This window comes from Branchiostoma lanceolatum, chromosome 17 (genome assembly GCF_035083965.1).
Source record: "Branchiostoma lanceolatum isolate klBraLanc5 chromosome 17, klBraLanc5.hap2, whole genome shotgun sequence".
NCBI lineage: Eukaryota > Metazoa > Chordata > Leptocardii > Amphioxiformes > Branchiostomatidae > Branchiostoma > Branchiostoma lanceolatum.
This window is the reverse complement of record NC_089738.1, coordinates 19,854,261-19,882,001: the sequence shown is the minus strand read 5'-3', so window position 1 is coordinate 19,882,001 and position 27,741 is coordinate 19,854,261. Positions and strand designations below refer to the sequence as shown.

The window sequence follows — 27,741 nt, the reverse complement described above, 5'->3', positions numbered from 1 at the left end:
CAGGGGGCTAGTCCACGGGTTGTGGTGTGTGTTCATCTGTCATACTCTTTCCCAACTGCTGAGTGCTGAGCACAGAAAGCAGTATGTACCATGTACCGTCAAAGTCTCGGCCGGGGATCGAACACACGGCCAACCTTTTGCAAGGCGAACACTCCACCTAGCCTCTACCAGACTCCACAGGTCGCTGGAAAAACGGTAGAAATTGGCCAAATAGACGGGTAACACAGGTCGCAAACTGTAACTTCTTTGGCGGGCCAATTCCTCTGGCATGTTATCCGTCTATTTGGCCAATTTCTACTTTTTTTTCCAGCGACTTGTGGAGCCTGGTAGAGGCTACACTCTACCCGCTATCGGGTTGAAGAATAGGGATTCTCCAACAGCTCCCATGGAAGCCCGGCAGTCAGAGACCGTTACGACCCTCCTCCCCAACAGCCACTCAGAGATTCGAGTTTTTACAGTTCAACTCTGATGAGTTAAGTTCTCGCCCCCACACGTGCGTAAAGCCGCCTGTGCGGACCTGGACCGTCCAAGGGTAGTCCGCTATACAGGGAAGGGCAATAGATGGCGGACTACCCTTGGCATACTCAGATTCACTCAGATACCAGATGTACCTGGTTGTGCACAAAGAACCTCCTATATCCTATATTCTACCAACCTGATGAAATTATTTTCGGAAGTCAGATTCACTCTATTTGGGCAATTTCTACCATTTCCCCAGCGATCCGCGGAGCCTGGTAGAGGCTAAACTGCGCTTGTGAATGAAAACCTCCATTGGCGAAACTCTCCTGGCAAATATTCTCCCTACAGCCGGCGTGGTTAGTCCGGTAGAGACTACGTATAGTTGATAAAGAAAAACCACTGATTAGAGTCAAAACAAGAGAAAAAGAAGACGAGAACAGAAGAAAGACATCTTAAAACTATTATCGTTTGTCTGGTCCTGAACTGATGATGAAAGGCGTCGGCGTCGCAGGGTTATTTTTCAATGGTCGTTGTCTTTCAAAATAGAAGAAGATGAAAGAAAGTGGAAGAAAAGACAAAAACTTCGAAAAGAAAGAAAGAAAGAAAGAAAAAAAGAAAGAAAGAAAGAAAAAGAAAGAAAGAAAGAAAGAAAGAAAGAAAAAAAGTAAAAAAGAAAATATAATGTTCGCGGTGGTTATATGTGTGCGGTTTTCACGGCGACTGTTTCACCGCGAACTTAAAACCACGAGAACATTTGTGTCCAATACTGTAGCAGTATGTGACTATAGCACTGCCGCAAACGCTCAATTTTCGCCTTAGCGCGAAATAAAAACCACGCGAACTTAAATGCATTTACAGTAGACGAAATAAATTTAAGTATCCCAGTATAACACGTCCGGAAGGGACTGCGACAAGGGCTACGGCTTCCACTAGACGCCCCGCCTGACTTGCGCCTCTTCACCCCGACCAATCAAACCACGTGAATCGCATTGAAACTCAGATTCGTATCAGTAGAATCAATAGTTTCTACTACTTTTCTCTAAACGTTAAATCGCGGTCGCTTTCAATCACTTCCAAAGTGCCAAAATTGCCAATCTGAAAACATCTTTGGAAAGCTGACACCTTCCTAGCCTCCGATGCAGACTCCTCCCGGCTGTTTTCTTTTGCAAGTTACAGTTTTTATAGTATTGCATTTTTTTTCTTATTGCTGGCCGGGAAGGAGCCTGCGTCCACTCGGCGCCACAATAAGAAAAAAAATGTAATAGTATAAAAACTGTAACTTGAAAAAGAAAACAGCCGGGAGGAGTCTGCATCGGAGGCTAACACCTTCCACCATCTCACTGGCGAGTTTGATTTGTCAGATGTAGTCGTTAACGCAAGTTAGAAAGGGATTTGTCGGAAAATGGCTGATACAGATCTGAGTTTCAATGCGATTCAGGTGGTTTGATTGGTCGAACTGCGACAAGGACTACGGCTTCCACTAGACGCCTGCTCGCCTGGCTCGCGCCTCTTTAACGGCGTGCAAAACGCGGCAAATGCATCACCGTCCCTCCGCACCGCGTGCGCCCCGGCGTCACCCCGCTGATAAGGTGTTGATGAAGGTGGTTTCGCTCCGGCGGCCGGAAGATTGGAGCGCACCTATCGGACAGGGGGAAGTCATATCATTGGTTCTCATCATTACACACTCATCACTAAAGCGCACCTATTGGGCAGGGGGAAGTCATATCATTGGTTCTCATCGCACGGCAGGAGAGAATTAAACTACTGCTTCCCATCACTAAAGCGCACCCATCGCACAGGCAGGGGATAGTCAAACCGCTGGTTGAGCAAGCGCACCTATCGCACGGGAAGGGGGAAGTCATATAACCGGTACTCATCCTATCGCGCGGGCAGGGGAGAATCAAAACGCTGGTTCTCATCATAAAGGCGCCACGTGACCTGACAATACCAAAAGCCCGTAGACTAGCCTCCACCTGGTGTTCTTCCTGAGGGGTCACGTTCAGTAGAATTCGCCCCCCACGAAGAGTCAGTCCGCTATAAGGTTACCATTTCGGGCAGGCAAATGTTACCTTATGCTGAGGCCGAAATTTGACTACATTTTACTATATTTCCGTTAGCGGTGTTAGGGACTTTTCTATCATCTGTAAAGGGCATATTGGATCGGAGATAACGCACGCGTGAGGCGCCCGTCCGCCCGGAGATAGCGGCATATCACATGTTCCGCTCGATACGGCGCCGACAGAGGAGCGAGTACTGTAAATGCAGAAATGTTCGCTGTGGTTTTATGTTCGCGGTTTTCGCGGTGAGCTCTTCGCCGCGAACTTAAAACCACCGCGAAAAGCCGTTCAATTGTGAGCCGCTACTGTTGTTTCAAACGCGAACTCAAAACCACCGCTCCATTTTCTCCCTACCGCGAAATCAAATCTCCGCTAACATTTCTGCATTTATAGTATCAAATGTTCGCCGTGGTTTGATATTCGCGGTGACCTGTCATGATCGACACCACGAGGATTCATTTACGTCGTTTCGCCTCTCATCGTCATATCTTGTCGTTCCATCCAGTCCTGGATCCATTGACGGGCTCTAAGGTGAGCCTCTCAAGAGTAGATCACCGTCTGTACATGTTGGGGAATGTTGGGCCAAGTTCGCGGTTCTGAAGAACGTGCTGTCACCTTTGGGGGTGGGATGGGGTCTTCCCAACAGGTGCAGGCTTCACTTGCAGCCTTGCCCCATCTCAGCATGTTGTATGTCGCCGGTCCTTGCTACTGCTTAGGTCCCAACTAGAAAAAGGGGACTTCACGGGCTGTTTTTGGCGTGACCCCTACGTGGCACAGCCTGCGGGCTATCTATGGACCCCGAATCATCTTAACCCGGCCTTAAAATCAACGCGGGACCCGGTAACAAATATACGTGGGGCAATCGTGCGAGCACCGGGGGTCCACTGGTACCCGGCAGCCCACTGGGACAAATTCATAGCTTCGGGGCCCGGCCGGGACTACACCTCCGACGGGCACCGGCGCAACTGAGACCGTACCATACCTTGGATCTGGCTCTGTCTTAACCGTGAACTTCAAACACAACAAACACCTTTACCCTTCTCCTGTCGCGCCGGAATGGAGCGCCTTGACGATGATCAAATTTACTGTGAAAGCCATCAGACAGGACGCCGCCGCCATCTCCGGTTTGTTCGGAACTTCCGATCGAACTGAGCTCCGCGGGACGGACAGAGTTCAGCGCGACGGCGGCAGGATGGCGGTAGCCTTCACCGGGCCTAGCCTCCATAGCAGGCTCTCTAGGGCCTTTTGGGGGGGCTTATAATACACTGGTGACTTCTTTTTGCACTGGGTGGTCTGTGCAGCCAGTCCGTAACCATATGGCTGCACAAACGACCCAGTACAACTTGAAGAAGTCATCAGCAAAAGTGTCATATAATAGCCCCCCAAAAGGCCCCAGAGAACCTGCTATGGAGGCTACACCAGACCTTCCTACAGTGTAAAGACCCTCTTTACAAATATGTAACCTATGTAATTTGTACAATGCCATGCATTGTCACCGATGCAATTGTTGCGCAATGAAATCATTCAGTCATCCAATGTTTCGCAAAAATCAAGTTTCAGATACAACAGCCCATGCTTTTGTCACCGCTTTATTTCTTAAAACGAGAGAGCCCTTAAGACCTCACCTGTACGGTGCCCTTAAGAGGCACTGGGTCCCTGCGGTTCCGCACGAGTCGGGCGAGAATTAATTTCCACGAGCCTGTTTCACGCTCGGTGCATTTCGATGCGGTCACGGGCACCTGCCGCGCTTGGCGGGAAACCGAGGACTGAAGCATCCTGGGGGTTTCGTAGTCTCTGCCAGACCACAAGCGACGCTGGTGGCTGAAAAACAGTAGCCTCTTTCGCAGGCCTCCTGGCCGGCGGCGGAGTTTATTTTTGGGTAGCGCTGATTCACGATTTTCAACATATCAGGGCCAGGTTATTTGCTGGAGAAATCGTAAATGCCGGCTGTAGAAAATAAACGCATGCGCCACCCAGAAGGCCTGCAAAGGAGGCTAGAAAAATTGTAAAATTTACCCAAATATGAAATAGGAAGAAAAACAAGCCAGTGGAGTTTTGTCACCATCACAGGGTTGGATTTTACTCTCCAATCAGACAGGTTGGTGGGGAAGATTGTCCGCAGGCCCTACTAACCCCTTCTCTTTTGAAGTTGTGAGATGAAGCAGAGGTTGAATCAACCGTTTTGTGGGGGCTGAGGACGGAAACCGGGACATATAATGAAAAGGGTAAAACCTTCCTCATCTACCTCTGCTTGGAGTGTATTGGATTTGCCTGTGCTTCCACTCATCCCGTGGACTGACTCTCCTGGCCAATCATTCACCCTGTTATGCCGAATTCTACGATCCATAAACCCCTTAGGAAGGCCTGGTGGAGGCTAGGGGGTTGACTGTCTCTTGCTAGTCCATAAATTGCGATGCCGTCTGAATTGTCACCGGTTCCTCTCTCCTGATTACGCATTCGCGGCCTCGTCTTGAACTGTAAGCCCTGGGTTACCATGGCTATCAGGGTCACCATGGTTACGGGCAAACAGGCCAATGGCCGAAGAGTGAACTGCTAGTAACCTCCAAGCAGATGGAGAGAGGGACGATCGCATAACGACTTCTAATTATCCGATGGCCGATCCGAAGACGGCACCCTTCATAGTAGTTCATACATTACATTACTTCGGTTGGGGAGGTAGAGGGCGATGGAAGGAGAGGGATGGGCTCCGCCTTCCCATATCGTTCCCTAGACACAGTGGATAACAACCCACTGCGACTGCCTCAAAAAGAGTACGGGACTACCTTTTTCATATACATCCCCCCTCAGAGAACAGGGGTCTGTGGCCGCTTCCAGCATAGCAGCCTTCTCTATCATGGATTCGGTCAGAATTTCAGAACAACGGGACAACTCTCTCCCCGTTCATTTGGAAGCTAGAATATACTGCGTTGCCTGGTATTACAAATGGCTTTTTTTGACGACGCGACCAACACGCGCACGGAATTAAGCTTTCGGATCGGGCGTACTGGAGCGCGTGAGTTCAGGGCATTATGATGGGGGGGGGGGGGGGATGGTGCACGTTATAATGGATCGAAGTTGCAGAGAAGCGGCAGCCCGTGCTCGGATCGATCCCAGTGTGTAAACGCGATCCGGCGCGGGTAACGCGATTTCACTCGCGCGCCGGGTTTATACGATAAGCGCGGAAAAGTAGCGAAGGGAATTTCCTACCCCTTCACCTGTGCGTCGGCTTTTATACTAAATGCGCGGAAATTTAAAAGCGGAGGAATTTCCGTGACGACGGAGTCTAGTCGGAGTCGTTAGATCCCCAGGCTCTTCTCTCCCGACATTTATCTATCACACTTAGTCGTACTTAACGGAAGCTTCGAAGTTAAACCCAGTCGTAGAGCCTGCGACGAAGCTATCCAAGTTATTGGAAGCAAGCGCGCCCGTTGAGCCTGCGACGAGGCTGTCCTTTAAGCCCACCTGTTGAGGCTGCGACGAGGCTATCCGTGTTATTGGAAGTTAAGCCCACAGTTAAGCCCTACGTCTTAAGCGAAACCTAAGGAGCCTATGTCTGAGGCTACCTGAATCATAAAGTGTAGCCCATCCGTTGAGCCTGCGGCAAGGCTACGTGGGTTATTGGAAGTTTCTCCGTGCCGTAAATCACGCGGCCCGGCCAGCGGTGGCTGTTCTGCCCACCGGAGGAGCCTGTGTCGAGGCTAGGAGAGTTATTAGAAGTTTCTCCGCGCCATAAATCACTTCTCCCGGCCAGCGGTGGCTGTTCTGCCCACCGGAGGGGCCTGTGACGAGGCTAGGTGAGCTATTAGAAGTTTCTCCGCGCCGTAAATCACTTCTCCCGGCCAGCGGTGGCTGTTCTGCCCACCGGAGGAGCCTGTGTCGAGGCTAGGAGAGTTATTAGAAGTTTCTCCGCGCCGTAAATCTCTTCTCCCGGCCAGCGGTGGCTGTTCTGCCCACCGGAGGGGCCTGTGAAGAGGCTAGGAGAGTTATTAGAAGTTTCTCCGCGCCATAAATCACTTCTCCCGGGCGGCGGAGACGGTTCCGCCCAGCCGCGGCTGCCGTCACGCTCCGATCGGCGCCTTTACGGCGGGTTTATCGGGTCCGAGCCGGTTTCACGCCGTAAACGCGGCCAAATTGGCGGCGGGTTAGCGCTCCCAGGGGGGCGGGGCGGGCCGCGAACATCGCCGGCGGATTTCCGGGGGATCCGCCGCGGCTGAAAGGCGGGGATTAGCGGGGATGGAGGGCGGGTTGCGGGGAGATACGCGCACAATGGGCGGCTGATGGCGCGATACGGGCGGACCTCCGCGGAGTGGGGCTGTATCAGGCGGACCTCGGCGGAGTACTATATCAGGATGTGCGGGGCTGTTATTCGGCAGCGGCGGGAGAACTGGCGCCCGCCGAGATTTCGGCAGGGATTTTCGGACTTCGGGTTGTCACGAAACGCGCGCCAGATAACAGCACGGCAACATCCGTCAGTCACGGAGGGGCATCAGGCTCCAAGCAGATGTGGGGAGGGGAAACGCGCGGGGGATAACAGCACGGCAACATCCGTCATCAGGCTCCAAGCAGATGTGGGGAGGGGAGACGCGCGGCAGATGACAGCACGGCAACATCCGTCATCAGGCTCCAAGCAGATGTGGGGAGGGGAAACGCGCCGCAGCGCACGGCAACATGTTTCTATCACTGCTGGTTTCCGTGAGTTCCCGCCATTGACGTCATGATTACGTCGGCTTGCCAGGCCTTCCTAGGGGACTATGGAAAGCCAGGAAAACAGAATTCGGAAAAGGAGAGTGACTAATTGGCCAGCAGAGTTTCAGTTCTAGAGTGAGGCCGTGGTAAGGGTTACATTCCCCATTGAAACTGCGCGAGAAAATGATACCATTTAGAGGCCAAACTCTCCCTGTCAATTTTGCCCTCTTTTGGGCTAGATTTTGCTATATATTCAGGCAGCGTAGTAAGTATAGTGTACCTGTGGTGATAGCAACGCGAAACTCTATTTGGCCCATTTTCAGTTTGTTTATTTAGATCTCCATTACTAAATATGTTTGCTACCCTCCCTGGAGTCCATGAAATAGAATAAAAGAATGCAAATATACGAACTGAATGTACAGCAAAATGTATACATCTGAAATAACTCAAGGAAACAGCTAGGGGGCCCAAAATCTAATCATTTTGAGGTCTCAAAGTAAAGAAGACCCACATACCAAGTATCAAGACAATCCGTCCAGGAACGAGTTATCGTCTTGACAGAAAGACACAAACGTACGCTGACGAAAATATAACCATCTTGGCGACTCAAAATCAGTTGTGTCAACGGAGCCCAGTTACTGTAAATGCAGAAATATTCGCCGTGGTTTTATGTTCGCGGTTTTCGCGGTGAATTTTCAGCGCGAACTTCAAACCACCGCGAAACTTTTTCCCCAGCTATGACTGTACCGCTACTGTTGTTTCAAACGCGAACTTAAAACCACTGCGAACACTCTATTTTTTCCCTACCGCGAAATAAAAACCACGCGAACTTAAATGCATGTACAGTAGCTACAGGCCAGCGCGTGCGAGCCGCGGCTGTTGACAAGTCGGCTCGCTGCGCGGCCATAGGGGCGGCACGGTGATCCCGGATCACGGGGGGATCAGCGGATCAACGCCGCCGGGATTACTGAGGATCAAGCCCGTATCGCGGGAGGGAGGTACGGGGTGGGGGACTGAGGCAGTCTTCTTCACAAACAAGAAAGACGTTAGGAAACAAGTAGCATCCACAAGGGGTTATGGAGAGTAGAATTCGGCGAAAATACGATGAACAAGAGCTATCTACCACCATTAAAAAATCATGACCATGGCATGTTCAGAAAAATAGTAGCCTGTGTTTACACAAGCTCTCGGCCGGAGGTTACTGACCCCCAGCCCAAGGGGATGGCGGTTACAGGACCGGCTACCCACTAGGAGCCCGATTCGTCAAGAAAAAAGATATCAAAACTGGACGTTCCGGTGTAGTACCATAGCAAGTCGCTAGGGTGTCCAAAATCTAATCAGTTAGAGGTCTCATGTAGACCTACCCACCTACCAAGTATGAAGACATTCCATCCAGGTAATCTCGAGTTATCGTGCACACAGGAGGACACACGCACACACTGACATGAATTAAGTTGATGAGCTCTGTGCAAAAAATAACCTTCTCGGCGAAGGTACTAATTGTCCAAGAGTGTGAGCCCGCTGTGAGGGCTACATTTCCCCCCGGCAAATGAAACCCAACAATTATGGTGGCCAAACTACACAGGCAAATCATTCTCCCTACAGCTAGCGTATCAAAAACAAACGGCGACGTATGTCCAAAACAAGCCGGCCGGAGCTATAGGAGAGAAACGTTGTCGAACTGCTGGGTTTCTCTGGTGGCCGGAATCCTCTGACACCTGTTGGACCCCCATGGGTGGTTTGTATTGTGCAGTCAGAAACGTTACGACCTTCCCCCTACATCTGCTTGGAGATTAGTCTTATTTTTCGGTCATCTATAGTTTAGAGGCAGGTAGAACTTGTCTGTCAGCAGCGCTCGGGGAAACCCGCGAGGCGGAAATATTTACACCCCTGGCGGGCGGAGTTTGTTGTTACCGTCGGTGCCGCCGCCACTAACTCCCGCAGGTCTGTATATTTCTGCCGGGGGTGTCTACTGTGATCTCCAAGCAGATCTACAGTGGTAAAAAGCGTATCCACAAATGAAAAAATGCGAGTTTGTATAGCCACTTGGTGGCAATGAAATACGGTCCGTATGAATACGGCATTTGCCACCGTTTAGATCTGCTTGAAGATTAGTCTTCCAGCCTCTACTAGGCTCCACAGGTCGCTTGAAAGAAAGTCGAAATTTGCCAAATACTAAGACAGATAACGTGCCAGAGGCATAAGCTGGCCATGGGGTATAGTTTTTCCCTAGGTCGCAAATTGTACTAACTCATGGCCAGCTAACTCCTCTGGCATGTTACCTGTCTATTTGGCCAATTTTGCGGACTATTTTTCCAGCAACCTGTGGAGCCTGGTAGAGGCCAGTGTCTACAGGTTTGCATTTTTTTCTCCCACCCAATGTTTGGGAGCCCATGCCCATTCTAAGCTCATAAAACGTCAAATTCATGACATGAAGTTCAGAGATTTTTTGGACGGACGGGTTGATTTTTTCCCCGTCCCAACAAGCAAATTTCTGTCCGGGAACGCGCGGTTGTCTTGGGGGTCGGCAGCCCTGATTTCTACCTTCCGCGGTTCAGCGAAAACGAGACGGCTGATGAGCACAGACCAGGCACCCACACAGTCCAATTACCGTTACCCCGCGTTGTTAGTCAGGGCACGCTAGTCGCGATAGCCTCCACCAGGCTTTTCTACGGGGGTTTGGATCGTAGAAGTGTAACAGTGGGGGTTCAAGCGCCTCCAACTGACCAGGCTAACTGGTCGCGACCTTTTAGCGTAGTGGTTAAGGCGTTGCCGTGCGGATCGGGAGTTCGGGGCTCGAATCCCGGGAGCGGCGTACTCGCCCCTTTGGGTTGTTTCACTGGTTCCCACGCCGGCCCTGATTTGTTTCAGAATAAAAAGGGGTATATTTGGCCAGGGGAGTCAGTCCGTGGGAAGGCTCAAGGACCTTCAAAGTTCCCCCTGACCCTCAGGTAACTAAATTCCCATGGCAACATTATTTTCCCTTCTGGTAGAGACTACGCTAGCATAGCCTCCATAGCAAGCCTCTCGGCGAGGTTTAATATCTACTATAGCGGGGGTTGAAATAAACTCCTTAGAACTTCCGAAACAGAAGTGGCCACATTCATGTTTTTTAGCCTAACATAACAACTACTATTTTTAACAGCAAAAAAGTCCATGAAAAGCTTCACCCGAAGGCCTGATTACAAGGCTATCCCTCATCATGATTCACGGATTTAACCCAAGATAACAGCTGCAATGTTTGCCAAGCGAATCCGCGCTAACCACAGTGCCGTTATGTAATAGACCCAAGGGCAAATATTCCTGGACGGCATATTCCTGCTTTTAACAGCCTCACCCGAAGGCCTTATTGCGAGGCTATCCCCCATGACTTACGAGACTAGCCCACGATAACAACTGCGATGTTTGCGCGGCGAATCCGCTCTAACCACCCCGCTGTGATATAATAGACTCCTAAAAACGCTGTTATTCGTCCTTTTAAAAACACATTTTAAAGCCTCACCCGAAGGCCTTACTGCGAGGCTAGCCCCCATGACTTACGAGACTAGCCCACGATAACAACTGCAGTGTTTGCGCGGCGAATCCGCTCTAACCGCCCCGCTGTGATATAATAGACTCCGTTATCGCGCCTGTAATGGCCCCGACAATGGCGGCGGGAATCACCGCAGATTTGCGCCTGTTTATGACGCGGTTATCGACCCGCCGGTTCGATCCGCGGCGCGGCCCGCCGGCCGTTAGCGCGCGATTGGGCGGGCGGAGGCTGGTTTATTTCCGCCCGCAAAAGTTGGATTTATCTAGCGTGTCGCCACGGGGTGTGATCTGGAGGGCCACAGCAAGTAAACTCTTCGGTTTGCGTGCACAGGAGACCACAAACACAATGAAGTCCTGTGGACATATGTCATAAGTATTTCCTACCAAATTCTAGGTACCTACATGAAGGGCATAGGACTTGGAGCCAAAAATGTACATTTTTAGTCAAAAAAGGGACGAAAATGCCATGAATTGATTTTGGATAGAAGTTGATATTCATATCTATACAATTAATTTATTTAGAGTACATTCGATGACATGTGTGCAAAAGTTAATGGTTTCAGACAAATGTCCATTTTTTTCAGATATGCCGCGAGGGCACGAAAAAATGAAAGAAATGGGCAGAAAACAAAGCAAGATGGCTAGAAGTTCCATTAGATAAAAATTTAAAAAACTGGTGAAACAAGAAGTAAACAGAGAGCGCAAAATCATCAAGTCCTTTACTTATTGCATACACACACACACACACACACACACACACACACACATACACACATGCATTTCAGAAGAACCCAGTAGGTATTACGTTAAATCAGGGAACACAAAATTCGGTCCCATCACTACGAATGAAGTGAATAAGACGGCTTTCCTTACTAATTCTGGGATATTGAAAATAAGCTGCCTTACAGAAACTAGCGGCAGACTCAGACGGGAAATCCCTGCGCGTTGACGCGAACCCTAACGTTAACTTTGCGCGGCCGTGGCGTTATCAGGAGGCGGTGTGGGCGTTAATCTGTGTGGCGGAAATCAGCAGGGTGTTTAGCCGCCTCCCTCTTTCTCTCCCTCTCCTCTCTCTCCCTCCCCCCCTCTCTCTCTCTGCGCGTGACGCGAACCCTAACGTTACCTTGGCTTGGCCGCGGCGTTATCAGCCGCCGGTGTGGGCGTTAATCTGTGTGGCGGGAATCAGCAGGGTGTTTAGCCGCCTCTCTCTCCCTCTCCCCTCTCTCCCTCCCTCCCTCTCTCTCACTGCGCGTGACGCGAACCCTAACGTTTATCTGGTGGTGCCGTGGCGTTATCAGGAGCGGTGTGGGCGTTAATCTGTGTGGCGGGAATCAGCAGGGTGTTTAGCCGCCGATCTGTCCACAATCAATCGATTCATTCGATTAGTTACGATTGGACGGCGGCCGACTCATCGCCTGGGCGCGCTCTCCTCCCCGGTAACGGACGGGACCGTACGTTCTCTGATGGGGACCGATCGTTGTGGGTCCCAGGGGAGGGATTAGTTTAGTTCAGCGCGGGCGTGTCGGCAGATTGCTGGCAGACAATCCCGGCAATTTTATGGATGAGAAGCTCGGTGGATTATTATCAGGAAATGCGAGAATACGAACGCACAAGCACACACATATAAACACACGTACACACACACACACGTACACACGTACACACACACACACACACACACACACACACACACACATACATACATACAAACATACATTATCTCTATTTTTACGACATGGTTCTCATATTTTAGTTTCATTAGAATTACGATACATTTTCCAATTTTTCGGCAGTAAATCTCCAGACTTTCATTTGTCATGATTGTGAGACTGTACGACAGCATATTTTTTGTCCAGCAGAACAGGTAAAAAATCACCCTTCTTTCCGAACACTAGATGTTACGAGACTTTCAGGTGATCAACTTCATCAAGGAGGTTCTACGACTTGGCATAACCTTACTCAGGTGACGGTGGACCCCTCCCCCCCCCCCCCGGACTCAGTCAGGCCTTCCTACGGGGGTAATACCGTATGGATGGTGGAATTCATACGGTATTAATTACGGTAACAATTAACATTTCCCCTCCGAACTGCGACTGGCCATTGAAACCCTACGGTAGCCAAACTACCCTGGCAAATAAGTATTCTCCCTCCAGCCTGCGTACTTAGCCTGGTGGAGATTGCCCCCTCCTCCGTCCCCGTCCCCGTAAAACCCGAGACGCGCAGAAATCGACTCTCGTGGCGAAGGTCCTTCGATCGGCCGGAAAACTATATTTGCTGCCGACGCGCCGGCACGAATTTGTCAAATTTGCTTTTCCGCCACTTCGCTCGTAAACGTCCCGGCCCATCAACTAGGTACTCTCCAGACACGTAGCGGCAGCGGGAGGCTTACAGCAAACGGGGTGGGGATAAGAGAGAGAGAGAGAGAGTGAGTGAGTTGATGGGGAAATCACAGTCATCGGTGATCAGAAAATTACTAGTAGTTTAGTTTCTATAAGATCCTTGCCCCGCCTTGGGTTACTGGGGAAGTAATGACATGGTGTGAATCAATGATTTGCTAGAGGAGCTAGCAAGTTGCAAACACGTAATTTCTTGTGGTAGACTACCTCCTCTTGCCAAATATTCGCTACATATGGACAACATCTACAGTACTGTACTGTGTATCCAGCCACCAAAGACGTGTTGTGAGGACGCATGAAGTCTACTCTTCCCTCCCTCCCTAGCCTCCACCAGGCCTTCCTACGGGGGTATGGAGAGTAGAATTCGGCAAAAAAGGGAACAATTTGCCAGTAGAATCAGTCCACGGTAAGGCACATATTTCCTACCAGCGAAATGAAACCCTATAGTGTCAAAACTTCCCTGGCAAATATTCTCCCTATAGCCGGCGTGGTTAGTCTGGTGGAGACTAGATTTTTCACGATCACAAGAATTCAGCCACCAAAGACGTGTTGAGACTAGCCTCTACCAGGCTCCAGAGGCGGCTGGAAGGAAATTGGCCAAATACACAGAAAAACATACAAGAGAAGTCAGTCAGCTGTAGGGTAAAGTCTAGGATAGCATATTGAACCCTCTCTCCTTAGCCGACTCCCTTAGCATGATACTATTCACTCTATTTGGCCAACTTCTACTATTTTTGCAGCCATCCCCGAAGCCTGGTAGAGGCTATCTTGTGACGACGAATGAAACCCGCGCATCCCTCCGCAAACCGGCTGATGGAAATGAAGGACCGACTTGCGCGCTTAGCTGGACCGGCTAATTACTCAGCTCGGTTATAACGAAGCGGACTTTCGTGCAAGTTACGCAATAAAAAAGTATTTCATATGAACGTCACTTGATTATGGATTGTTCACGATATGATGATAAATGCACAAAACATCCTGCAGACTGTTCAAGAGAATTTAATTTATTCAATCCTATAGATAAATTCAATTACATTCTAGAGAAAAAATGCCCCTGAATTTCGAACGTTGTCTGTCCTGCCTGGCGCCGTTTTGACCTTGACCTTGAATGTAGGAAGTGTAAGCCCTTCCCTGATTGGTGGGGCGTGTGCCTAGAACACGGGTTGCCAGGCGACAAGTACGTCTTACTTCAAATGGACGAAATGAAAATCAAAGAAGGGGAGTTGTGAAAGTTGGGAGTCAGGATGTGTAGTGTTTTGTTTGGGTGTCTTTCCTACCCCTTGCATTGTGTGGATTGCTTTTTTCCGGTAAAGTGCAGTTTTACAGTTCTAGTATCCACTCTGGGCAGTTGTAGGGGAGGGACTCGGTAGTAATCAGACCCCCCCGTCACCCACCCCCTCCACAGACATCAGACCCCCCCCCCCCATCCACGGACATCAGACCCCCCTCTACGGACATCAGACCCCCTCCCTCAGTCCCTGTCCGGACATCAGACCTCCCTCAGACACCAGACCCCCGGGCCCTGACATCAGACCCCCCTGCCCCTGACATAAGAACCCGCCCCCCTCAGACACCAGACCCCCTGGCCCTGACATCAGACCCCCCTGCCCCTGACATGAGACCCCGCCCCCCTCACACCCCCTGGCCCTGACATCAGACCCCCCTGCCCCTGACATCAGACCCCCCTGCCCCTGACATAAGACCCCGCCCCCCTCAGACCCCCCTGGCCCTGACATAAGAGCCCGCTCCCCTCAGACCCCCTGGCCCTGACACGAGACCCCCCTGCCCCTGACATAAGAGCCCGCTCCCCTCAGACCCCCTGGCCCTGACACGAGACCCCCCTGCCCCTGACATAAGAGCCCACCCCCCTCAGACCCCCTGGCCCTGACACGAGACCCCCCTGCCCCTGACATAAGAGCCCACCCCCCTCAGACCCCCTGGCCCTGACACGAGACCCCCCTGCCCCTGACATAAGAGCCCACCCCCCTCAGACCCCCTGGCCCTGACACGAGACCCCTTGCCGCCGGTCCGGACGTGCCGTTGGCGTGTCGGGCGGAGCTGTCGGCGGGACGTGCCTCCCCGGCGTCCTGCGATGTTTGCGGAGCGTGCCTGCGGCGCGAGCTGGCGGTTTGACGGGACCAACAGCTGCGACCGGGGCGGGCAGGTAGGCCACGGTCCGCTGCCGCTGGCGTCACGGCCGCTGCACAGCGCGACCCTCGCGGAGCCGGGAAGCCCGCATCGCCCATTCATCACCCGGCCTCTCCGTGCCTGTTGTCGTGGGGACGCCGCCGCCGGGCATGCACCCCGTAAAACACACTTATTATGTCGGCTCAGCGCCGTAAAAACAGGGCGACGCCGCGCCGAAATCGTTGGTTAAGCGAGCGCAATTTATCCGCGCGCCGAAATCCGCCAACACAAAAGGGCAATCAGGAACGCCGACTTGGCTAATGCGCTGGAATCGGCGTCCCGGCTACGGGGGGAGGGCGCGCGCTCGCCGGAATAGCTGCTTACGACCGTGCAGTTATTGATTTGTATCGCGTTCCGACGGTAGACGGGCCGATTAACCGCCCGGGGCCGCCGGACTCGCGGACCGGCGGAGGGGGGAGCAGGGTCCGGAGGGACGGGCCGTGTGAATCAGCCCTCTCTCAGATCCACAGTTCTGATGACAAATACAAAATAGCCATTCTATAATCTTTACAACATTAGGCACTACTAATTTTGACTGATCACAATGTGTAGAAGAGGTTTGACACTTTGATAATATTGCGAGGAAAAGCCCCCCTCTTGTAGAGTGGTCTCTCCTAATGTTATGTCACGTGGAGTCGGCGGTGAATCAAGGCAGGAAGGCAGCGAGCCGCGGCACGGCAGTAGGCTGTGTGTACCCGTCTGGATTCCGCCGTGTAGCCGCTGCTCAGGGCCCCTCCGGACGCGCGCACGGCCAGCAAACTGCGGCAAAACCGCTCACATACAGCCCGGGTTTCCTCCTACTCAGAGCGTTAACAGCGGGACGACCCCGTGAAAGTTTCGGGCGAAACTCCGCCTGACCACCGCCGGAAGGGCTCCGTCACCTCGGCCGGCCGGCCTTACGACGCTTGGAGAGCGGGTTATTTCAGCCACAATCAGAGTGTCGCTATTTATTGAGGCGTTCCGCCGCCGCTGGTTTTCTGCCGGCGCCGACAAAGGCGTGACTCCCCGCCGCGTGATTTGTGCCGGTTTCCTCGGCAGGAACCGTCCCCGCGGCCCGCAGACGTCAGCGGGAGGACCCGGGGATCCGGACGTTTAGCCGCGGGCAGGCCGCCGCCGTGTTTTGTAAACAGATCGCAGGAAAGGCGAGTCTGTGTGTGAGCGAGACCAACAGGACGCCGTCCGTGTTTGTAGTGTCCGCCCGACACACCGCCGGCTCGTCATGTCAGAAGCCGCGCTCAACCTCTCCAAGGCGGAGGCCAAGAAGTCTCGCAGAGAGGAGGAGAAGGAGGCGCGGAAGATGAGGAGTAAGGAGCAGGCCAAGGACGACACCGACGCGTCGACGAAACCCGCGTCCGAGCCAAGACCTGGGAAGGAGAACGCCGCGTCAGAACCCAAACCTGGGAAGGAGAACTCTGCCTTCGAAGCCAACAGCTCCAGCGCCAAGACGCTGCCCGGAGGCAGCAGTGAGTACCTTAAAGACGTGTCATCAGGTGTTAAGTCGGAGAAGACGGACGGGTTCCACCACACACCGGAGTACCACGAGCCCCCTCCCGGGCCTGCCATGCACCTCCACCCGCTGCACCCCACGGCCATCCCGGGGCTGCCGTCCTACGGGCACCTGGGCTACGGGCTCTTCCCCGGGCTGCACCCCGCCCCGCGCCCGGAGGAGGCGCTGGCTGGCTGCGAGGACGTGGAGATCCTATACGACAGCGGCGAGCCCGTCATCGAGGTGGAGTGCGGCGAGAACAAGGCTTTCCTCTACATCAACAAGCTGTGCCAGGGCAGCAAAGGGCCCTCCATCCGCCTCAACAGCGAGATGCTCACGCCGAACGAGTTCCAGTTCATCTCCGGCAGGGAGACCGCCAAGGACTGGAAGAGGAGCATACGACACAAGGGCAAGAGTCTCAAGACGCTCATGGCCAAGGGCATCCTCCAGGTGCACCCTCCCATCTGCGACTGTCCCGGCTGCCGCATCTCATCACCTGTGGTAAGGAAACTTTCACTTTTTCCGTAGGAAGAGTGTCTTAAGTGTACAGAAATGTTTGTTTTTACGTAAATTTGTCGTTTTTGGCAGGTGAGATGCCTGGCCTCTGTTTTATTGCTTTTCATTAAGTAAGGCAAGGTAAGGCTTAGACTTAAGAATGCTCAACATATCTTGAACCGTTGATTTATATCTTTCACATACATACATGTACTTCTGTCCACACGAAACCCTTGCCTTTGACTATGGTGATATGCTTGTTGCGAGTTTTCTAACTTTCCTAGGGTCTTGCGTCTTGTTATATCTTGGTCCGTTCCTTTTCAAAATCGTTTCTATCCTTCTTCACGTCTTTCTATGTTATCCATCTCTTTCCGAGACACGACAAAGGCGTCACACGCCCGTGTTGGTTTCCACCAAATCTGCCAAACGGTTCTGTGTACCCAGCTTTTTCTCGTGTGTAGAAACTGATTTCATATCACTGATATTTGTTTTACTTGGTTCCTTCCGCGCCCAGCTAGTGACACAATTGTACAGGGTGGCTGGTGGCATAACCTGGACACCAGACCCCCAATCTCTAAAATATCTATTGTGTATATACGTAGGGCAGCACGTTTTCTTGCTATTTCATTTCTGTGAGTCTGAACCACATCGAAAAAAACAACTTTCCCGGTGTTTTCGCCTGACTGCCTCACGTCTGTGTTCTTTTAAATGTCCACCAAATTCGTCAAATATTTTCGCACACAATCTATTCAATCTCCCCCGCGTAAAAAGCTGGTTTCTTATCATCCAAACACGAGAAAAATCCATTTCCTTGCGTTTTTCACGCACGCGAAGGCGCTGACGAGCTTATTTCCACCACTTCCATCACTTGTTTCACGTCAAACGAATTATTTTCACGCAAAGTCGATCGGTTCCGTCCCCGACGGGTGATCACTGTGACGTCACGCGTGGTTAGAACGGAAAATCACGGCTTTGAACGGAGGAAATCTTATTGTCGTGCCGGCAGGTATCGACTAATGCATAAACAAGATAACGCGCTGTCCGACCGCGCCGTGTTATCCGCAATATCGCAAACTGCCGCTTCGCTGTCAATATAGTACAGTAGATGTCTGCGCAAATTTCAGAGTTTATTTCTTGGGCTAAATCAATCTTTGGATTCTGACATGAATTTACATAACATTAGACTTTCCAGTTGTTTCTAGCCTCTACCAGGCTCCAAAGGTGGCTGGAAAGAGTAGAGATTGGCCAAGTACAGTAGACAGATTCTCACAGATAACATGCCAGAGGAGTGGCCGGTCTGTAGTTTAGTTTGCCACCTCAGGGCTGTACTCCCGGGTACTCTCCAAGCAGAGGAGTGGGTCCGGCAGGTTTTTGACGTGTTTTTAGGCGTTTTTGTCGGGCTATCTACTTTGTCATGGTTTCTTTATCTCTATATCTGTGGGTTATAGAGATAAAGAAACCATGACAAAGTAGATAGCCCGACAAAAACGCCTAAAAACACGCCAAAAACCTGCCGGACCCACTCCTCTGCTTGGAGAGTACTCCCGGGCAGCTAACTCGTCTGGCATGTTATCTGACGTCTATTTGGCAAATTTCTACTCTTCCCAGCCACCTCTGTAGCCTGGTAGATGCTAGTTATTTCACCAAGGCAGTGAAAGCAGAAGAAAGTTAGACGCCAGAAAAGCCTTGGACTTGGCGTACGTGACGTCACGGCTGAGTGCCCGGATGTGTCCTGCCGGCCGGGCGGGCGGGCGGGTGCCCCCGGGGTCAGTCCAAACGTCCACAGCGCGCGTTTTCCGATAAACCTCCCCGCGCACAAAGAACGCCTTGTCTCACCTCACACCTCCCAGACGGCTGGCGAAGCCCTTTAATATTTTACACCGCCTGGTTGCACGGCAGTGTAAGTAAACTTGGGGGCGATTTGCAGGCCCGCCTGCCTGCCGTGTTTGATGTCGTCCTCGCGGAGGCGACGCCTGCGCTGAGACTTGTTGTGTGCCAAGCGGAGGTTTAGAGAGGGGATTGGAGCGGTGTTGTATAAACTGAGGCGGCGTTTCTCTGCGCTAATGCCGCTGAAAGGCCGTTAGATTATTAATGTCCGTGGCGGGGCGGAAAGCGGCTTTATGGCGCTCGGCGCGGAGAGAGACGACCCTGTGGGATGAGAAGAGCGAGCCGTTCCTCGCGTGCTTAGCGCTGATCTGTCGGCGGGCTGTTCGTGTCATGTCGTGCGAGTGAGGGATGTCGGCGTCCGTGTGAAGGTGCGGACTGCGGGCACGTCCTGGCGCGGGCGGATATCCCCTTTCCGTGCCGCGGCGCGAGCCCGGCTCAGCGGCGACAGCGGTGTTTAGCACCCGTCACGGTCGGCGGCTCAAAGTGCGGGTCTTCTTGAGTTTCGCGCCGGGTCTGAATGGACGGCTTTGTTCCGCCCGCCCGAGTCGTCGCCCCGCACGTTTACGGGAGGCGGGAGGGGGGGGGGGGGGTGTTACCGCCGCCGCTGGGTGATGTTTGCCCGCCGCTGCCGGCTGCAGAGGAAATTAAAGTCGCCGATAAAGCCCGGGGAAGACAAGAGGCGTCTGCTATTTGTGGAAATTACTATCGATCAGCGCGCGGCTGCGGGCAAGGCAGGAAGCTCGGCGGGGATTTCCGCGCGGGCGATGACAGCGCCCAGGCGGGATCGATTTTAATGTGGGTCTTTTTCGCTTTCCGGGATTTGGCGTTAGGCGCTGGCTGCGTTGTTGCGTGCCGGTCTGAAGTAATTAATTGCCTGGCAAGACCGTACATTTACGGGCGGGGTGGCGCGGCGGCGGCCCGGCACAACGTTAAACAAACATGCCGTGATAGTGGGGGCTCCACTGGGGCACGGCAGGATAGCCTCTAACAGGCTCCGCCGGGGCACGGCAGGCTAGCCTCTAACAGGCTCCGCTGGGGCACGGAAGGCCTAGCCTCTACCAGGCTCCATAGGGTACAACGTTAAACAAACATGCCGTGATAGTGGGGCTCCGCTGGGGCACGGCAGGCTAGCCTCTAACAGGCTCCGCCGGGGCACGGCAGGCTAGCCTCTAACAGGCTCCGCCGGGGCACGGCAGGCTAGCCTCTAACAGGCTCCGCTGGGGCACGGAAGGCCTAGCCTCTACCAGGCTCCATAGGGTACAACGTTAAACAAACATGCCGTGATAGTGGGGCTCCGCTGGGGCACGGCAGGCTAGCCTCTAACAGGCTCCGCCGGGGCACGGCAGGCTAGCCTCTAACAGGCTCCGCCGGGGCACGGCAGGCTAGCCTCTAACAGGCTCCGCTGGGGCACGGAAGGCCTAGCCTCTACCAGGCTCCATAGGGTACAACGTTAAACAAACATGCCGTGATAGCGGGGGCTCCGCTGGGACAGGGAAAGCATAGCCTCTACCAGGCTCCCCTGGGGCACGGAAGGCATAGCCTCTAGCAGGCTCCGCTGGGGCACGGAAGGCATAGCCTCTACCAGTACCAGGCTCCATAGGGTCGGTACAACGTTAAACAAACATGCCGTGATAGCAGCGGCTCCGCTGGGACACGGCAGGGCTAGCCTTTAACAGGCTCCATAGGACGCTGGAAAATAGGAGAAATTGGTAAAACATAAAGATAACATACCGGTCGGAGAATACAATATGCTTGGGACCCCCACCCAGGCCGACTATCTCCTGATGCTGTTGTCTGTCTGTCTGGCAAATTTCTATTCTTTTCCCAGCACCTTTGGGAGCCTGGTAGAGGCTATGGCAGACCCGCGATAGTCTCGACCACACTAACCGCGCCGGCTGTTGGGAGAATATTTGCCGGGGGACTTCGGCCATGGAGGGGTAACTTTCGCAGCCGCTGTTAGTCTGTCCTCTATTGGACCCTCTCTCCGTAGCCGACTCCATTCATACAATTGACTCTATTTGGCCAATTTCTACTATTTTCCCAGCGACCCATGGAGGCTGGTAGAGGCTAGCCCCGCGAGACGAAACTCAACGCAGTGAGTCAGAAACACATTAATGTAGATTCCCTACATTCGAGACGCCTGTGTACCAAAATCTAAAGCTTCACTCAATTTTCCGCCACTTTCGGTCGTTTTTCTGACGACAGAACTTCGTGTACAGTTGCTGTCAGAAAAAAAAAAAAAAACACTGGCCACCAGAAAACGTCACGATTTTCCACCCCACCTCTGCTTGGAGTTGAGATAGGCCCGCCGTTCCCCGGCTGCTAATCCGCTGGGCGTGAGGGGATAAGGGACTTAATCCCCCGGCAGGGGTCGCAGGGGATTAATTCCGCCGGACTAGTCCATCTTCGCACGAATTACGGGGGAGTTTTGTTAGTCTCGACCATTTACCATTCGCTGCTGGAAAAATACCGTAGAAATTGCCAGGCTTCTGAGCGAATCTTCTTTTCTGTCCACAGCAGAAGTATCCAAGGTATCCCAAACAGACTGAATATCAAATGTTACTTTTAGTGTACATCCTCTACATCCAAACATTTTATGACAGCTTCCAAACGCTTCGATGAAAACACACCCGCGTTAACAATGTTTGAATGTAAAAATAGAATTACGGATTACAGAAGCGGGGTTTTAACCTGTCACCTCCAACTCGAAAGCTTGGTCCCTCCCAATTTCCGACAGATAGCATCAAAAGTCTTAATGATAAAGCGTGATTGATGCAAGATAAAAACTCATTGATTGACGAAACGACTCAATGAAATATTTTACGTTTGTCTTGGGAAAGAAATAAAGAAAACAAGCCGGACCCTAATCTCTGCTTGGAAATGCATAAATCTTCCCGGGTAGGGAGAAAATGGAGTGTTCGCGATGGTTTGGATTTCGCGTCTGAAACAATAGTAGCGCTAACCTGAGTGTCATCCTGTTTCAGTTCCAGGCCCTGCCTTCACCATACCGAAACAGGATGCTATAGTAGCGCTACAGCCACACAATAGAAGTTGAACTGCTTTTCGCGGTTGTTTCAAGTTCGCGGTAAAGAGTTCACCGCAAAAACCGCGAACATAAAACCACCGCGAACATTTATGCATTTACCCCTTCATCTATTACCGCTGTGCGGTCCCGCACCGCGCCGACCTAGTCTCTACCAGAATAACTACGCCGTCTATAGGGAGAATATTTGACAGGGTTTCGAATCACTTCCAGGCTCAGATTGGACCCTCTCTCCGTAGCCGACTCCCTTAGCATGTTATTCACTCTATTTGGCCAATTTCTACTATTTTCCCAGCCATCCGCGGGGCCTGGTAGAGGCTAGGTAGTACCCCATCATAACTCTCTAAGCAGAGGTTGGTGGGGGAGATCGTCGCCGTTTTATCATATGCCCCGTTTTTTTTATCCGTTTTTTGGTGGGGCGAGCGGACAAAAAAACCCGGGGAATTTGATAAAACGGTGACGATCTCCCCCACCCACCTCTGCTTGGAGTGTACAGATTGGACCCTCTCTCCGTAGCCGACTCCCTTAGCACACTATTCACTCTATTTGGCCAATTTCTACTATTTCCCAGCCATCGGCGGGGCCTGGTAGAGGCTAGGTAGTACCCCATCATCTATTCCCGCCGTGCGCCGTGCCGACCCGTGCTCATCCCCGCGTCCCGCCGAGCCCATTAGCCGGCCGATGGATTTCCCGGCCCCGAGAGGCGGCGGCACGACGCCCCGTCCGCTCCACAGATCAATAACGACTCCGACAACTCGGCAAACTTTCCTAAAAAAACTCTCCTGGCTAGCGGGGAGAGTTCGGGTCTGTTTTCCTCGTTAGGTAATAAAAAATCAAGCTATGCTAATGGTAAACAATGGAAAATAATAGAATGTTGTACAGAAGTGCATAGGTGTAAAAAGATGCTTGAATTAAAAAAAAAATATAAATCAATCGTTCAACTCTGACAAGTCACCAACTTTCGCTACGACTTTCCTGGCTGGCGGGGGAGAGTTCCACTCTGTTTTTCTTGTTAGGTTTATAAATCATGCTATGTACTGATGGTAAATACACCGTTGTATAAAAGTACATAGGTGTGAAAAAAAGACAATATTGATCGAATCTAAAATATAGATCGATAGTTCAACTGTGACAACTCACCAAACTATCCGAACAACTTTCCTGGCTGGCGGGGACCGAGTTTTGATCTGCGTTTCTCGTTAGGTTGAAAAATGAAGCCATGGTTAATACATCGCCGTATGTGTGGAACTAAACGTTTTTTGTAATAATGCTCAAATTTGAATTATTAATCAGTAACAATTCTGACAACTCAGCAAACTTTCCTAACAACTTTCCTGGCTGGCGGGGGAGAGTTCCGCTCTGTTTTTCTCGTTAGGTTTATAAATCATGCTATGTACTGATGGTAAATACACCGTTGTATAAAAGTACATAGGTGTGAAAAAAAGACAATATTGATCGAATCTAAAATATAGATCGATAGTTCAACTGTGAAAACTCAGCAAACTATCCGAACAACTTTCCTGGCTGGCGGGGCCCGAGTTCTGGTCTGCTTTTCTCGTTAGGTTGAAAAATTAAGCCATGGTTAATACATCGTCGTATGTATGGAACCAACGGTTTTTGTACATATAATAATGCTCAAATCTGAATTAGTAATCAATAACAACTCCGACAACTCAGCAAACTTTCCTATCAACTTTCCTGGCTGGCGGGGCCCGAGTTCTGGTCTGCTTTTCTCGTTAGGTTGAAAAATGAAGCCATGGTTAATACATCGTCGTATGTATAGAACTATACGGTTTTTATACATATAATAATGCTCAAATCTGAATTAGTAATCAATAACAACTCCGACAACTCAGCAAACTTTCCTTACAACTTTCCTGGCTGGCGGGGACCGAGTTCTGGTCTAGCCTCCGATGCAGACTCCTCCCGGCTGTTTTTTCAAGTTACAGTTTTTATACTATTACATTTTGTTTCTTATTGCTGGCCGGGAAGGAGTCTGCGTCCACTCGGCGTCACAAGTCCATGCCGATTGCCACTAAGTGATTTTTAATTTCCTTTTGAGACGCCGAGTGGACGCAGACTCCTTCCCGGCCAGCAATTAGAAAAAAATGTAATAGTATAAAAACTGTAACTTGAAAAAGAAAACAGCCGGGAGGAGTCTGAATCGGAGGCTAGTTCTGGTCTGTTTTTGTCATTAGGCTGAGAAATCATGCTATGTAATAATAGTAAATACATCGCTGTATAGAACTTTAAAAGTACATAGGAGTGGAAAAAATATTGCTCCAATTAAAAAAAAAACGATCGACAGTTCAACTCTGACAGCTCACGAAACTTTCCCAACAACGCTCCCGGCCGAGAATTGTTCTGGTCTGTTTTTCTCGTTAGGTCAATTGCAAGAAATCAAGCTATGGCAAATACACCATCGTATGCAGCTACATACAGAGGTATTAACAATTTTGAAAAATTTTGTTCATATTTAAAATATCAATCAATAGATCACTTTGACAACTCACGAAACTTTCGCAACAACTTTCCTAGCTGACGGAGTAGAGTTCTGGTTTGTTTTTTCTCGTGAGGTCAAGAAATCAAGATATGGTAAATATACCATCGTATGGAAGTAGAAGTTCTCCATCAATACAAAAATTGCTGACCTGTGACGACTCGGGAAACTTTCTGAACAACTTTCATGTTGGTTTAGTTTATCATTTTTTAAAGTATTCAACCACCAAAGGATGATGATCAGCCCCCTAAAACATAGATAGTGTACCCTCCCTACCTTCCAGCCGCTTCCTCCGCTCGCCACCAGTCCTGGTCGCCCCCCGGCGGCTGCTGACGTGCGCGGGTAAGCCGCGTGTGACGGCGAGGCGACACGATGGGGCGCTCGGGCGGGCCGGCATCAGGCCCCGCCGGTCCCCCCGGACCAATTACGGAGGGCGCGTGGGAGGCGGGCGGCGCGAGGCGGCATGGACGGCGTGGACGGAATGCTGAAACGACACGTTATAACGGCGACGTTACTGACGGTTCAACGCTGTGTCAACCTCACATGTACAGTCGTAACTGTCACATTTACTGTGGCGCGCCTCCAAACTGCCACATCGCCGGTGCGACACGCGGAAGTGCCACATAATTGTGTCAACTCAAACCGGTCTGCATTGATATGGAAACTGTGAAATCACTGTAGGTAACAAAACCATGACATCATAGGCTATAGCTACATTTTGTTTCATATTCGTAAACTGTTAATATTATATCCTTAAACTTAACCGTACTGAATTGTCCGTGCGATTTGCACCACAACGTTGCAGGAAAACTGAGCGCTCAAATTATGCTGTTCGGAAGGACCGGGAGCATTTTTACAGCGTCAGTAAAAGTGCAGCTATTATTGTCGTCAACTTCCAGTTTTTCAGCGTCACGTGGACGGGGTTAAAAAGTGAAAGTGCCTCGCCCTTGATACTACAGGTATCATTCACAGAAATAATTAAGGAGGGCGCCGTCAACGGAGTTACGACTTCGCAACTTAACAACCTCTAGATTGTGAATCTCGCCCCGTATTTCTGCCACATTTACCCAACTCAGTGAGAAAAAACGAGACAAGTTAGGAAATGTTGCAATCTTGTCTCCGATATTTTTATACATTGTATCAATCTTTAAAAAAAGTGTCCAAAACGAACGTGAAGGAACTGTTCCGCTAGGTGGCGCTTCTATTTTTTTATCTCACCATGAATACAGCAGGTGGTCAGGTGAGGGGGCTAGAGAGACAGAGAGGGAGAGTGATAGTATTCCAAAGGTTTTGATAGAGGCTACCCAACCCATTCTCCATAGCTCTCAGCAGAAGCCCGTCCGCGCGCGCCCGAGGGTTCACTTGTAACCAACCAGAGCCGCCTGTGCACCCGAGGCCACACTTGCACCCAATCAGAGCCGTCTGTGCACCCGAGGCCACACTTGCACCCAATCAGAGCCGCCTGTGCACCCGAGGCCACACTTGCACCCAATCAGAGCCGTCTGTGCGCCCGAGGCCATACTTGCAACCAATCAGAGCCGCCTGTGTGCCCGAGGCCACACTTGCAGCCAATCAGAGCCGCCTGTGCGCCCGAGGCCACACTTGCACCCAATCAGAGCCGCCTGTGTGCCCGAGGCCACACTTACAGCCAATCAGAGCCGCCTGTTTGCCCGAGGCCACACTTGCAGCCAATCAGTGCCGCCTGTGCGCCCGAGGCCACACTTGCAGCCAATCAGAGCCGCTCGTGCACCCGAGGCCACACTTGCAACCAATCAGTGCCGCCTGTGCGCCCGAGGCCACACTTGCAGCCAATCAGAGCCGCCCGTTTACATCAGACATGCCGGCCCCGGCCTCCCTACCCATAATCCCCGCTGATGACGGGCGCGCGAGGCGGGAATCACCATGGTAATCACGCAGACGATCGGTGCCGCTTCTCACTCAGGGAGCGGCCACAAAGATCAATACTCGCCGAAGAATGTGGTCGTTTTCCTACGATTGGACTCTGCGAATGTTTTGAAGCACAACTGAACACGCTGCTGACTTCACATGCTCGCAGAGTCACATGTCTATAGTTAGCAATCATTTGAACATGAAGAAGGTTGCATAATTGCTTTTTTACCAACACAACTTTCCTGAAGAACCCAGGTGCGCAATCCTTGAAAATGGGAACGAAATCAGACATAACAATGACAGAGACAGACTGTATATAAGTCGGTCCAAAATTTGATGACTCGAATTCTTATGATTCTTGTATGGAGTAAAGGCGGCTAAAGCTTAATCCTCTTCACATATGAACCCTCATACTGAAGAGACTTTTCTCAGGGAAAACCTCCAGGTTCTGGACGTTCCCTGGTCTAATTGCCGGCGGTGCTGGGGTTTAATAACGGCGGTTCGGAACTCTTGCCTCGCGCCGGACAAACGATCCGCAAACCGGCTCCGGTAATGAATCTCCTCTCGGCGCGCTCAACTCATCACGCGACCGTCTTCATTAGGCCCGCCAACATCGATAACACGGGAGCATCGCCAGGGATAGTCTGTATAACGCAAACTCCAGCTGTCCGGGGATTTCTGTCACCCTCCTTCGGCGGCTATGCGGTTACAGGGCGGCAAGCCGTTACAGGAGCTTGATTGAATTCAGACTACGCCAGGGACAGGCAGGGCTTCGGGTTTTCAAGCGCCTTCTCTGAACGGATGTCTTGGTTCTTGGAACTGTAGATGTTTGGAACCATGTTATCCAAAACATTCATTAAAGTAACATCGGACGGCATATGTCTGAAGAAAGACTGAATGCAGCCAGAGGTTGTTTCCACAACCACCTGAGCTGCAGAATACAGTGGATCATCATCATGTCAGATTTCTGAGCCGTTTTAAAGGGTGTTCTCTGGAAGAACGTCTTGGTCCTTTAACAGAACAACTGTAGATCTTAACATTAAATATTTTAAGGAGTTTAAGCTGAATGTTTGGAACCATGTTACTAGTATTCAAAACTCTACCACATAAAAAACCTTGTCAAG

The 27,741-nt window shown here is 51.3% G+C and overlaps 1 protein-coding gene across 1 annotated transcript in view; it reads left to right on the top strand.

Annotated features, from left to right (window-relative positions):
- Nucleotides 1-15,839: 15,839 nt before the first annotated feature.
- The window catches only part of LOC136422537 (sterile alpha motif domain-containing protein 11-like), a 36,426-nt gene continuing 24,524 nt past the window's right edge, over nt 15,840-27,741 (top strand). Inside the window, exon 1 of the mRNA XM_066410309.1 lies at nt 15,840-17,303. Coding sequence (XP_066266406.1) covers nt 16,536-17,303 — 768 coding nt within the window. The 5' untranslated portion in view covers nt 15,840-16,535. The remainder of the gene's footprint in view (nt 17,304-27,741) is intronic.